Source organism: Nipponia nippon, unplaced genomic scaffold (genome assembly GCF_047370975.1).
Source record: "Nipponia nippon isolate SJK-2023a ecotype South Korea unplaced genomic scaffold, ASM4737097v1 scaffold_18, whole genome shotgun sequence".
NCBI lineage: Eukaryota > Metazoa > Chordata > Aves > Pelecaniformes > Threskiornithidae > Nipponia > Nipponia nippon.
In genome coordinates, this window is record NW_028262334.1 from 4,854,598 (window position 1) to 4,868,410 (window position 13,813).

The 13,813-nt window shown below is 46.2% G+C and overlaps 1 protein-coding gene across 1 annotated transcript in view; it reads left to right on the plus strand.

The window, feature by feature from the left end:
* The first annotated feature begins 4,016 nt into the window (after positions 1-4,016).
* Positions 4,017-13,813, plus strand: part of AACS (acetoacetyl-CoA synthetase) — a 46,947-nt gene continuing 37,150 nt past the window's right edge. The window contains exons 1-3 of the mRNA XM_009473083.2: positions 4,017-4,445; positions 7,652-7,755; positions 12,275-12,395. Of these exons, the coding sequence (XP_009471358.1) occupies positions 4,328-4,445; positions 7,652-7,755; positions 12,275-12,395 (343 nt within the window). The 5' untranslated portion in view covers positions 4,017-4,327. The remainder of the gene's footprint in view (positions 4,446-7,651; positions 7,756-12,274; positions 12,396-13,813) is intronic.

Below are 13,813 nucleotides of genomic sequence, written 5' to 3' on the forward strand. Positions count from 1 at the left end.
TGGGTCCCCTTGTGCTGCTCCTGGTCCGATGGGTCTTGTTCGTGCGCGTTTGGGGACGTTCCTGGTTCCCTACGTGAGATTCCATCGTGGCATCGCCCTCAAAATCACTTCTGCAAAGTGCTTGTTGTTTCTTTCCATCCGTTCTTTACGGAGGCTGAGAGGCCTGTTTCGGTGGCTGCCTTTGGAAGCCTGCGCTCAGGGTTGTCCTTCACCTGAGGTCAGGATAATCTGGGAATCTTCCCTGGAATTTAATTGATTTCCTGACCTGTCTCAGTGAGCCTATTTCAGGTACACTCATCTCTCCAAATCCACAGGTCTTACGAAATTACACGGCATTTCACCCCTCTCATTTAAATAAATGAAATCGCAACTGCTCAAAGAATACATTGCATCATGGCATGAAATATTGATCTCAACCACACTGAACTTTTTAATTAGGATAACTGTGAGGTTTCCAGAAAGATCCTCTGATGAAGGTCTTACTGTAAGGAAGCAGCATGAGTGTACTTCTTTGTTTCCTAATCTGAACTAGAAACTGCGTAAGATGTCTTATTCGGCTATAGGGGTTTAACAACAATCTGAATTTAGAATAAACTGGGGTCTTCTAGATGTCAAAGTTTTAGCAGGTCATAGGGTTCTCTCTTTTAAAATCATCTTTATGCTGAAAAAAATGGCATAGCCTTAAAGAAAGCCAACTGGTATTACTGTGGACCAGTCCTTAACCTCACTGACCCTTCTTTTTCTGTCTTTACTTCATCTCACAGCCTCAACTTGTCGTAGCTGATCGCTTTATGACCTCTGTCATTTTAGACCTTTTCTCTTCATGTTCTGCTGCTAGCTCTGTGAGGCTTGTCTTGCAATGTGTCACTGCTGCTTTTCTTCTTCTTTTTCCCTTTCCCTTTCCTTTCCCCTTTCCCTTTCCCTTTCTCTTTTCTCTCTTCTTCCCTTTCTGCAAATGCTTTTGATTTTGATTCTGGTTACTTGTACCCCTGACGCCATGTCGAGGTTGCAGAGATCATGGATGTCAAATGAGCCAGAAGTTTCTTATTCTTATACAGACGCATTAACCAGCTGGTGGTCACTCTGAACACAGGATTTTTTTAAAACTTTCCAAAATCTTTAGATTTCCTAATCCAGGTGTTGGATCAATGGATCATGGTCAGGCCTCAGCATACTGCACGGATTGCCATGAGGTGTTATTACGAAACTTTTCTCTCCCAGGTACGTGATTTCATCACTCGTTTTAATTTCACAGACCGACGGCAGATGAGTTACCTCATAGACCACAAACGAGGTACTGCCGTCATCATCATTGTTACTGTTAAATCGGTTCTGAAGCATCTTTCGAAGGGCCCCTAATCTAATCTAAAGCAGAAAACATGACTTAATTTTTACCCTATTATTACTATTAGTAGGTATAAAGCAAGGCTGAAAAAGATTTTAAAATAGCCAATTCCAGTTGATCTTATTCAGGCTATTTTCCTCCAGCTATCCTAATCTAGTCTCCAAACTATTTTTAGTAGTCACTGCAGTCCTCTGAATGCCTGTTCCCTCGTTAAAGGCTTGCTTCATTTTCCTTCTTTTTCTTCCCATTTTTCCAAAGTCACTTTTGGAAGAAGGAAAAAACGGTTTGCATAAGGAAAACTTGAAATGAGAGCGAGGAACATGGAGGCATGACCGATTCTAAATAAGGATGCAATCGTAAAACTGCTGTTAATAAATGAGCAGGGCTGTCAGGCTTTCCTAAAAGCCCAGCTTTTATCACCAAATTCCCAGTATGCCCCTTCCTCCCTGAACAGTAAATGGGTCAGTCCATTTTAAACTACGCCTTTTTCAGCTCAGTGAGGGGATTTTTGGGTCCCGTCTCAGGTGATTTGCCCGCGCATTTTCTTTTTAGATGCACAGGTTGCTTTGGGTGGAGGAAAGCTGCTGGTTTGCTGCTGATTTTTCACCTTAAAAAGCGCAATATCGACGCTACCGAGGTGCCACGCTGGGCTCGCCTCAACGCTGAGGGGAATCACGGAGGGACCCCACCCCCTCCGGCCGAGCCGGATGAGAGCTCCCCCCTGATTGGGCACACCTCCTCCTGATCCGGCCGCTCATTGGTCAACAGAGAAGAGGGCTTGAGAAACCTCTGGTCCAATTGGTTCTTCCTGATGTCAGCTCTTCCCCCGTCAGCCCAGCCATGAGGAGAGCGGGCTCTGGGCTGATGTGGGGCCAGGCGCCCGGCAGCCAATCAGGCGCGCCGGCGTCGCCGCCGCCGTGCGCCGCGCGGGATCCGTCCGCAGCGCGGGGCCGCCGCCCGCTCCCAGGCCGCCTGAGGGGCGGCGGCGGCGGTCCGGGCCCGGCCGCTGCCCTCCGGAGCGAGGGGATGGCGGGAGGCGCCGGAGCTGTGATTCCCTCGGGGCACGGATGGGGGGGCGGCCTCAGAGTGGGGCCAGGTGAAACGAAACTGAGGTAAAAATGGGAAATTACAGGTTTGCTGCTTGTGCTTGCTGGGAGCGCATCAGCGCCGGCCGTGACAGGCTCACCACGTCTTTGCCTCAGGTGTAATTCTCAGAGAACTGAAGAAAACCTGACCAAAAGCTCAACTTTATACCCCAGAGCGGGACAGACTATGTATCAACAGGGGGTAAATAATTGCAGAGGGCTAGGGCTGTTGAGCAACAGGGCTGCGGGCCCTGGAGATCCCTACCAATGCCCTTGCAAAACCTGATACCCAGGGCTACACCGCAATACTCTGGGTCCCGTATCAGTATCTAGATTGGTGAGCGCTTTGTTATCATAAACTTCTTCACAACCTGAAGGGCAAAATAGAAAAGTTATCTTTTCCATGGGCATGCAAAGAGATGGAGTTTCTAGGTAATCTGTCTCGTCTGCCGCAGGCTGTGGCTTCCCGAGCCCGGCTGAAATGGTGAAAGCCCGGGAGCCCAGGCGCTGGAGCGGGCGTCCCGGGGCTCGGGCGTCCCGGGGCTCGGGCAGGGTGTCCCTGCCGCCCCTGCCCACCTCCGCTGGCCTCCCTGAGCCCCGCCGCCGAGGCAGGGGAGGCGGGGGGACGCAGATAACGCGTCCCGGTTCCACCCCCAGCCTCCGCAAGGCCTCTGGAGGGAGTTACTTGAAAGTACGCTGTAGGTAAGGTCTTCCTGGAGGCCAGTAAAAATGGCAGGATTCTTCAAATCATGTCGCCGTGGCCTGCAAAGTTAATAACGTGGTTGCATTACAGTAGCACAAAAATCTAAATTAAATTTATAGCAAGTATACTACTATCTATTACCTGTATTTTACTTCCATATTTACGCTGTATGCCTGTACAATTTACCATCAAATCCGTATTTTCCGAGGATTCTATGAACTAGAAGGGAAATGATGACCTTGAAAATAAGTTACATAAGCAGCACGCACACACAGCGCGCTGTTTTTCACTGCTTCGTTACCACCGCTTCTTGGCCAAAACTGGCGGTTGCGGCACGGTTGTCGGACCTCGCCTTCGAAAGGCGAGGAGCGACGGATCTCCGCGCCAGGCGTGAGATAACGTAGGCAGAGCGCGCTGCGAAAGCCTAGCGGGGAGAGCCGGGCTGTGGAGAAACGCGTTTCTTGCCACGTTATTGGGTCCAAGACGTTTGCCGGCGAGGACTTCTGCAGACCTCTCTGGGGAAAAAGAAAATAAAGCGGCGGCAGTTTTGCGGGGATCCGCTGAAAAGCGACGCGGCGTGGCCGGGGCGGTCGGTGACCTTTGGCGGTGGCGGCGGCCCCAGCGGCGGGGCCGGGCTGTGGGGACGACACCTGCCGCCGCGGGGGCCCGGGCGGGATCGGCCCCGAAATCCTCTTAGGAGCCGGTGGTTAAGAAACACCCCGCCGCGGGGCTCCCGTCAGGGTGCAGGCGGCGGGGTCGGGGCTGCCCCGGGGGAGGCGGTCACTTGGCGGGACGAGCCTGAGGGGAGCGGGGCCTGGGACCCCCGCCAGCCCCCGATTCCCTCCCGCAACCCTGAGGGAGCCGGAGGGGGGGTGACCCCCCGCTCCCCAGGCCGCCGGGGCGGTGGCGGGGCGGGGCCGACCCTCCCCTCCCCTCCCCTGCCTCGGCGCCCCGCCGTGCCCGCCGCCCCTTCGGCGGGCGGGGCGCAACGCCCCGCACTCTTTTCTCGCCGGCGGAAGGTTACGGAGTGATGGGGCCACGCAGGGCTCGGCGGCGCTTAAAGGGCTGCGCCCGGAGGAGGGGCCTGGCAGTCGGGGCTGAGGGGGCCGCGGCGGCAGGAGCGGAGCCAGCGCCCCGCGGGAGAGAGGGACGGGTAGGCGGTCGTTCGCTTCGCTTCGCTCGTTCGCCGCCGCCATGTCCCGGGAACCCGAGATCGTGGAGTCGCAGGTGATGTGGGAGCCTGACACGAAGCGCAACACCCACATGGACCGGTTCCGCGCCGCCGTGGCCAGCAGCTGCGGGCTCCGCTTGGGTGAGCGGCGGACGGGGGCGGCCGGGTAGGCAGCGCCCAGGCGGGGAGGCCCTCTGCCTCTGCTCGGGGCCGTGCTCTGGCCTTAGCCTAGAGAGGGGCCGGGGGGCCCGGGCACCCCCCGGGGCAGGAGGGGGCGAAGCGGTCCAGGCTGCGAGTGGGATGCTCGGCTTGTGCCTGATGCAGAGGCCTGCGGCGCAGCATCTCGCTTGGCGTGAAGGCACACGCTGCTGGGAAACGCAAACAGCCTTATCTGCTGGTGGTGCTGCTGCTGGACGCCAGCCCAGGCGGCTTGGTACCTGCCGTGTGCTCCTGGCTGCGCCTGTGCAGGGCCCGGGCCCTGCGTGTGGGGGTCTCCTGGGGAGAGCGGCGGTACTGGAGTGACTTAGTGTGTTGAGGGGGTGCGGGAGGGATCACTGCCGTCGTGGCTGTGAGCTTAACGCAAGCCCTAATGTGGTGCTTTAACAACATAGGCGTGTGAGATTTGAGTTAAGGCCGCGATCACAAGTTCATCTTTGTTTGTGAGGAGTATGTCTCTGTAATTTCTAAGTATGCTGGGAAGTGAAAGGTGATGTATAAGTTGGTTCAGTGGTGGAAACCAAGGTTTTTTGCTATGCATCTGCCCAAGCTCTTGAACTTCAAGCTCTGCCTCATTCAGAAATACCTCTATGGCTGTGAATAGGTGTGCAGTCCTTTGACTTAGAAACAGCCTGTCAACTTTGAATTTACCCCTGCTTTGAACAGGGAGTGGGACCACCAGATGTGTCTTTTAACCTGGATTGTTCTGGTTTTTCAATGACTGCTGACTGTAGGTGGTGTCTCCAGGGTACCGGGAGTCCGTGGTGCTGGTTGTGTGGGCTCGTTCACATCATGAACCAGGTGGACTTCAGTGCATGTGGGGGTCAAACCCTCGTGTTCTGACTAGCTTGCTTTATGCTGTCCATTCTCCCTAAGTATTTGGGGATCAGGTTGCTTGTGTAGCTATCCTGTCATCACTTGTCTCATGGGGGATGGAGGGAGTAGTTTTGGCAAGCGGCCTGACAAGTTTGTCAGTCCAGCATAAGTGTGTCTGTGTTATAAGCAGAGTCAGTCTGGAGTAGTAGCAATGTATCTGGTGCTTTTAGCAGTTCATGTCTGGAAAACAATTATGCATCTTGATTGGGAGCTTAATATGTGGGCAAGCCAGGTCATTAGTTTGGCTGCTGGGGGTTTCCCATTTGAACACAAATGTATAGTGTCTAGCTCTCCTGCTACATAGGAAGCAAGTTACTACAGGATTTTAGCGAACTCCTGAGAAATGTCATGTAACTGGTACTGGTATGATCAAGATTAAATGCAGTTTCAGATGGGCTGCCCATGTTTATGGCTGTAACAATGGGAACTTTTTTCACCCCGTTTTGAAGTGGCTATCTCCAGTTAAAAGTGGATTCCTGTGCATATATAGAAACCTTTGTCAACTTCCATTAGACTCGAACTGATGTTCATTGGTCTGTGTGCTATTCAACAACCAAGAATGGATTCTTTATGTAACATCAAGATGTGGACTGACTGAGGAGAGCTAAGGGCAATATAACCCTTTAAACAGGATGGCTCTGTCCAACCCTGAAGAGATAGTAATGAAATGCAGTGTTTAATTGCTGAATAAGAGGTCTGTGCCCCGAAGGACTTGCATGCTAAAGCTCACTTGGGGACACACTGTGTAGACAAGACAGAACAAACTGTTCATATTGTAAGAAATCAAATTAGCGGTGACTTGTAGCTTTTTGCGTTTATCATATGATTCAGAGCATGCGCTACAATTGTTTTTTTTTGACGGAGAAGATGGAAGCTTGAACTTTCCTGTGGTAAAGTCTTATCCCCACACCAGCAGATGTGCGGTGTACAGAATAGTGAAGAGTAATTGGGGTGGAGTGTAAAAAAAGGGCGCATAGGAGGCTGAGATTGGGGCGATATGTAGTCAAAAGCTGAGTTATGGAGAAGAGTCTTTGCCTTTGCTTCTACTATGTCAGTAATACCTAGAGAGTAATCTCACATCGATGGAAAGATTGAGGGGAATAAGATGTGGAAGGGACAGACTGGGTGGGGAAAACGGCTGTAGTGATCAAGTATGAGTAACAGCGTAGAGATGGTTTTGAATGTTTTTTCTCTTATAAAGCTGGAAGACGTCCTCCTTGTAGGAAGAGGATGCAAACATGACTTCTGAAGTGATCAGCTGGGTAACAGGATGACAAACCAAAGATAATTGGAGAAAATGACTTCCAAGTGTTTAACTGAAAGCATCAAATAGGAAACACAGTTGGCAGAGCAGGAAACTGTTACTGCTGTCACTGATGGCAGATATTCATGTTTAATTTCGGTGTTGGCACAGCTTCAGACAGCATGGACATGACTTGGGAATGTCACTTTTAAGCTGGTGATAAGAAATCAGCTTCGGTTATTCATACCTAAAACTGTTTTACACACTGAATTTCAGTATTTAGTTTGAATTGTGGGTTTTGGTATGTGTTCCTCATGTTACTTCATATGTCTCAATCATGTAAGACTTAAACTGCTCACTTCCATGTTTTTAATGCCAGGTCATGGTTTTAATATCTAGCTAGTAAACATCTTGTTTCACTTCATTCGTGCTGTTTTAGCATGAGAAGGTAATCTGCAATCTGTCAGACCCCTTATTTATTGAGGAATAATGCATGCTTGCTTTCTAACAGTGCTGTTGATGCTACAGTTAGATAGTGAGTGCGTCTGATCTCCATGTTACCATGCTATCGGGGTCTTTGGTCCCAGGCCAGAACCATATGTCTGTTGTCATGAAGACTTGTTTATCTTTTGCATCATATTGATGATATGATAGGGAGTGTGAGTGCCAGCAAGTGGGACTCTGTCTGGCTGTCTGATCTTCAGTTTCACTGATGGCGGGGGGAGGGGGTAGATGTTGCACAGAGTTATTAGAAAAGGTCCCTGTCTCTGTGGTGGCAAATGGCTTGTAACACAGTCAGGTGGAATAATGCTGTCTGTTCAGGTGCTCAAGTAGGCTGTTTCTGTTGATGCCATAGTCACTTGCCTTGAACAGGGAAGTGATCTACTCTGATCAGTTTTATCTTACTGGTGGTTTTAGCCACAAATTTTCTTTATCCGGGATATCCTAATTGTAGTTTGTCTAAACTCCTGCAATTCTCTGCATAACGCTAACAGATATCTATTACTTCTAGCCAACTACGATGACTTATACCAGTGGTCAGTGGAATCCTACTCAGACTTCTGGGCAGAATTCTGGAAGTACAGCAACATTGTATATTCTCGCCTGTATGATGAGGTAAGTCAGTATTTATCTTAAACAGTCAAGTGCAATACAAAGGGGAGATAAACCAGTTTTACAATCAATCTTTTGACCTGTTCCTGGAGCCTTTGCAAGTGATAAGAAGAATCTGTCAAGTGTATAGTCCTGAATTTCCTTGTGCGGTAGATGGTGGTGTTCTGTTGCTGATACACTTTAGCACAGTGAAATCCTCAAGTTCTATTATCCTAAACAATTCTGCTGTAGTGTCCTTGTGGTCGTGTGCTCTCACATACCTTGGCAGTCCTGGCTGCTTGTGAAGAGTCTACCAATATACTGCCTTCTGCTTTAGGGTTATGCGGGTAGAATATCATCCTGATTTTGTAAATGCTGGCATGCAGTCAAGTTCATGTTTATGTTCCCTGAGTCAGTGTACCTGATAAGCACACCTGTTCATAACGAGTTCTACGAAACTGGTGTGGGAAGCCTCTGCAATTAGATGTAGGCTTGAAATACCTCTGAGGGAATGGTGGTGATTGAACACAATCACAGGTGGAATACCAGACTGTGCCACAGTGTTGCTTTGAGATAAAAGTGACTTTGAAGCTCTTGCAAATGGAGGGCAAAGCTGGAGCCCTTGTACAGCCCTGGTGTAGGATATCAGCATCACCCTGTGGTTTCCCATCAGAGGAAGACAGACTAATTACTTCAAAAGCTTGATGCAGAAGAACCTTCCTGGGACTTAGCAGAGAGAGGACTGGACTTGTATCTTAATCCCTGGAGGCCATCTGTTCCAAGAACACTCTGAGTACTGGCAGTTCTGCAGAGGGAACTGGTAAGTTTCTTTTGCCTTTTCCTGTCTTCCAAATTTCTGTACTGCATGCTATGATAGATCAAGTGGTTCTTCCTGCCATGAAACTGCATGCTCAGGTGTCTTAATGTGACCCACCCTTTAGAAGAGTGAAATCAGCAAGAATGTAAGAACTAGCCTGCTTTTTGAAGTATGTAGTCTAAAGACTTTAAACACTTAATCTTTTATTTTTTTCTATAGATAGTCGTTCAAAATCTGGCTAGGTTGTATTTGGATACTGTCATTTTTTTCTACATAGCCTTGCTAACAGCACAGAATATTTTTCTAAATTTCCACATGAATGTAAATTGTCCTGAGCAAGTAGTTCAGAGGAGCTATTTTGCACCCTTGTATCTGTACTGAGCAGGCTGGACAGTAATACTTCTTGTTCTCTTGCCTTACAGGACTGGCGCTCCTGGAAGTCTGTCTCTGCAGACACCACCAATGGCTGGTGAACTGGAAGGGAGGCTGAAGCAGGCAATAGTGGTGTAGAAATGGATGTTTCCCGAGGATGAGAAGCAAGAAGATGGGGATGTCTAGGAAGGCTTTAACTAGACTGCTTGTGAGCTTCTAGGCCCCTGCATGCCTGTTCTACAGGGGTCTTGCTCTGATGTGAGATGTTAAAACAGGAGAGGCAGAGTCAGCTGATAGACAAGTACTGCAGAAGATGCTTGACTCCCTCTTTATGGACCTTGGTGTTTGCCTCTAACTTTCCCTCAGTGCCAGCATAGTGTCAACTTCAAGGCTTGACTCCAGCTCTATTGGGCCTCGAAGCTGACTTGCTGTTAGTCCTTACTGTTGCTCCATTTCTGCTACATGTCAGGAGGAAAGGCTGGTCACAGCACCTGAGCTGTTCTGTGGTAGCTAAAGAGCTGAAAAATTTGATATGATGTGTCTTAACTTGATCCCTGCTGCTTGTTGGAAGTAAGCATTATACTTTGAGGAAAATAAAATTTCTCATGAACCAGAGTTGACTCCTTTGTTCTTAGCCAGTGAAACAGTTTCTACTTTCACAGGTCATTCTAAGAAAAACAGTTTTGTGTGTATATAATACAGGCAGCCAGTGTTTTATTTAAACTTGTAAACGTTTTAAATAGTCAATGTAGACATGCTCATGTCACTCTTGAGCAATTGATATCCATGTCACTTCTGAAAAGAACAAAGGTACTTGCAGTGTACAAAGCAACCCCAGCATGGCAGCACTGACATTATGTCAAGTTACAAGTAGTTGTTGATATTAAATGAGAAATGTAGCCTATACTTATTTGTTTTTGCTGCAAGAAGCACCTGACAGCTGTTCCTGTGGAGGGGCTGCTTTGAGCATCCTGGTAGTATCTGCTCTCTAGCTTTTCATGAGGCATGCTGTTTTGCTCTTTAGGTCATACAGAACATTACCTGTGCCACAGTGAGCCAAGGACTGTCTGTCTTATGGTAATGGTGAGATTCATTTGCAAGGGTATATGTCTGCTTAGGGTAAGCAGAATCTCTGGGGCATGATAATGCATAGTTATAGCACAACTAGCAAACCACTTCAAGGAGAAATGCAGTAGAGGTGTGGATGGAGGATTTTGCTAATGTGATGCTTATTCATAGCCACTGAGGCTTGGGAAGTGGTTGCTGATGAGCTGCTGTGAAGGGCAATTGTAGACCAGGAGCTGGTGGCTTGGGAGTAGAGCTGATAGTTGGCATGTTCACTTAACCACACAAATTGGCCTTGTCTGCCTCAGTGCTGCTGTGAGTAGGAGGGAAGCCTTACTCATTTAATGAGGACTGCAGTCAGCAGTGCTGTAGACTGCACTTCTTTCCCTTTCCTGTAGACTTGCTGAGCATTTGTTGGGACTGTATGAAGCGAAAGGCTTGTGGCAAAGCGCTCTCTGCATTTTTATAGACTTGCTAGACCTGGGATCTAGCTGGGATCTTTCACTAAATTAGCAGACCTTGAGTTTCTATTGCTTGCTGAGAACTTTCCTCTAAGGGAGAGACCAGGTTGTTCATATAAGGAAGTACCTCTTCCAAAGAGCTTTTGCTTAACTAGGAGTTGCAGGTGTTACCTGAGTAGAAAATAATGGAGCATCAAGTATGTGAGTCCAGCACCTTACACTAGTGGGGCTCTTCAAAGGGGTGTTCCACTTCAGGAAAAAATAGAATTATTAGATCTTGCCCTGGAAAATGCTGGAAACATTCTGCTCACTGTTCTTCAAGCTAAGGAAGTCAGTAATGAGTCAGTTTAAAGAGTGGCTTCTAATTACTGCAGTAGTATATGTTGGTATTAAAAAAAAAAAAATTTCTGCAGCCTGAGTTGCTAAGTTGTAAATGCTGTAACTCAGTTCTAGCTAATTGTTAAAACAATGAAATCTCCTGGAGTTCCCATTTTTAGAAGATTCATTTGAAATAAAGTAATACAGTAGTGCATTTCCGCATGAGCTTTAACTTCTTGTATAGAAATTAATTTTAGGATTGCTTCCAGTAATACATATACTGCACATCTCAAAGCACAAAAATACTGGGTTTTCTGGAATGGGAGGTATTTTGAGTTCTATCTGGCTTTCAGAAGAGCATTTTACTTGGTCCAAACAAATGCTGCTTCTGTAATGCATGTGCAGTCCATGAGAGAGAACCTGAGGGTATAAACTGAAGCTTTCAGAAACACAACTAGAAAATAAGGTTTCAATTTCAAGATTACAAAATACATGTACTGCTGGGCACAGACCTTTGTGGCTATTGCTAAGGGGTTCTTTACCTGTCACTGTTATTAAAGGTATAGTCTTAACTGTGACTTATTGAGGGATAATTTAATATTTTGAGGCTTAATTGGTTAAAGATGGGGGAAGTTGTTTCAGCTGAACATATTTTTGTGACTTCTTTTCATCGCATTTTTCAGTTCTTTGCATGACTTAGTCCTAAATGGGGAATTATTTAATATGGGCTTATTGGGTTGTTGGACCCTCTTTCTAGAAAACAGCAAATCAAGGATGGTAGAAATGTGCGCTCTGACAGTTTGTAATACAATATTTGTTAGCTGTAGAGGTTAGCAGCAGTATTTCTGTGCTCTGGATGAAGCTGTAGGGTACTTACAAATGTTTACTGCAACTTAATTCTTAGAAAATGGAGAATCAGAATAAAAAGCTTGAACTTCTTAGTTTTGTTTGACTATACAGGTCATGTATTTAGCCTCAGGTTAATTTGAATTACCATTGTCTCAGTTCCTGATGTTGGTCTCCGTACCTTGTGACTCACGCTGGGGAAGACTGGGTGCTCACACCTTCCTGTGCTTTGATGTTTCTAAGAGGGAGGCTGGAGTGTTAGAGCTACAATATGCTGTAGCTCAGCCCCTGTTCGGGATGTTCCCGGAGGCAAAACCCCGGAGTGTGCTGTGGTTTGCCTGTATCGTGTGGTCTGGATGTAGGCATGGTGGTTTACTTCACTGGTGTGTTTAAGGCTGGTCTGATGGTAGAACTGTCAGCAGGGGAATTTTTTTCTAGTTTTGTTGTAATGATGTCTTTGCTTGTGACAGTTGACAAATAATTAATCTTTCCAGGCCTGTAATTACAGCATCTAGTGTCTGTTTGCCATCTGTAAGCTGGGAGAAGTGATTCTTGCCTGGTAGAGTGTATAAAGAGCTTGTAATTAATTACCTGATTTCTGTACAATGCTCTGAAAAAGAAATTACATTACAGGTTTCCAAGAATGTATTATTTTTTTTTCCAGGTGATTGATACGTCCAAAAGTATTGCAGATGTCCCAGAATGGTTTAAAGGTAGCCGTCTGAACTATGCAGAAAATCTTCTGAAGCACAAGGACAATGACAAGATTGCACTGTATGCAGCAAGTAAGAAAGAATTAATGGTTATTTATAGTTCACAGGACTAGGCCTTATAAAACAGCTCTGCTTTTTATGAAACCTTGAAATAAACCGGCTTGGATGAGGGGAAAAGAGGAAAATAAAGTCAGTAACACTGCAGAATCTATGATCCAGCTCTGCAAAAACCAGGAAAACATGCTCTGGGAATATAGGTAGTTCTGAAAAGTCCTTGGCAAACTAAATGAAGTTTTCTTAGAATGTGCTTAATTGCATTAAGGTAGTGAAGATCATGCTGTGTTTAGTATCACTCAATATTTGAGCTGTTACTTCGTGTGTGTCATGAGCACTTGCCTTCAGGAGGTATTTTGGCACTGTTGCTTGATATTGTCCTTCCCACCCTCTTCATATGTCCTTTATCTTAGGAATACTAAGGACTACATGGGGCGTAGATAGGAATTAACTCTGCTTTTCACAGTACAGAAAGGAAGGACAGTTACATGCATGGAAGACTTGAAATTTCACTTTTCTGGAACACTAAAGCTCAGTCTTAATTTTTTGTTATACTGGAGAAGATATAAGTCTGGTAAAATCCAGGTATACTCATAATGAGGATGGTCATGTTAAGACAATAAAGTCCCTTGCCTCTATCTGCTGACTTTGGTAACTTTAAAAAATGATTCTCATCTCTGATAGATGGGATTAGCTTCTGTGCAGGTGTGTGAGTGCTTCCTTAGGGAGCTGTATCATGAGCTTCCCTTTTGCTGAACCTAATCCTTATCATAAGACTGACCAAGCGGTGATGCTTCTTAATAGCTTAACAATAAACAATGCAGTCTTACAGCTCATGAGCAGAGAAAATTGTGCAAAACTATGGATTGATTGTGTAGGTGTTAAAAGTCTTAGTTTCTGATTTCTGACACATGGAGATCAGTTTTTGAACTACATACGTGTTACTGTTGTTCTGATAGTTGTTTAAAAACAATGTGAAACAATAGAATCATCTTTTGTAAGCTTAATGCTGAAGGAGAAATACTTATCAGTTGCATTTTACTGCTCAGAGGTATTGAAAGAAATATCTATGATCATATATATATTATATAAAAAATAAAATCAACTACCAGTTCAGAGAGAATGGGAAAATCTGTGACCCACTTTGGGTGTAATAAGAATTGATCTGGTGAAATCTGATAGAAATGGGGCTTGTAACAGAAAGCTGGCTTCGAAGTGATGAACTCATCACTTCCAAATTTTGAGATCATTAGCAAAACTTCTTATGTATTATTTAATGGGGAAAAAAGTCAATGTAGTTAAGTACATCTGGTCCAACAGCTGAAAGCCAAGCACTGATTAGTAAGTCAACTCTAAATGTATGTAGAATTGATGCGATTGATTTGTTAATGCTAAAAGCTAAACATGCAACTTGAGAGAAAGTGGAGTTAAATAGT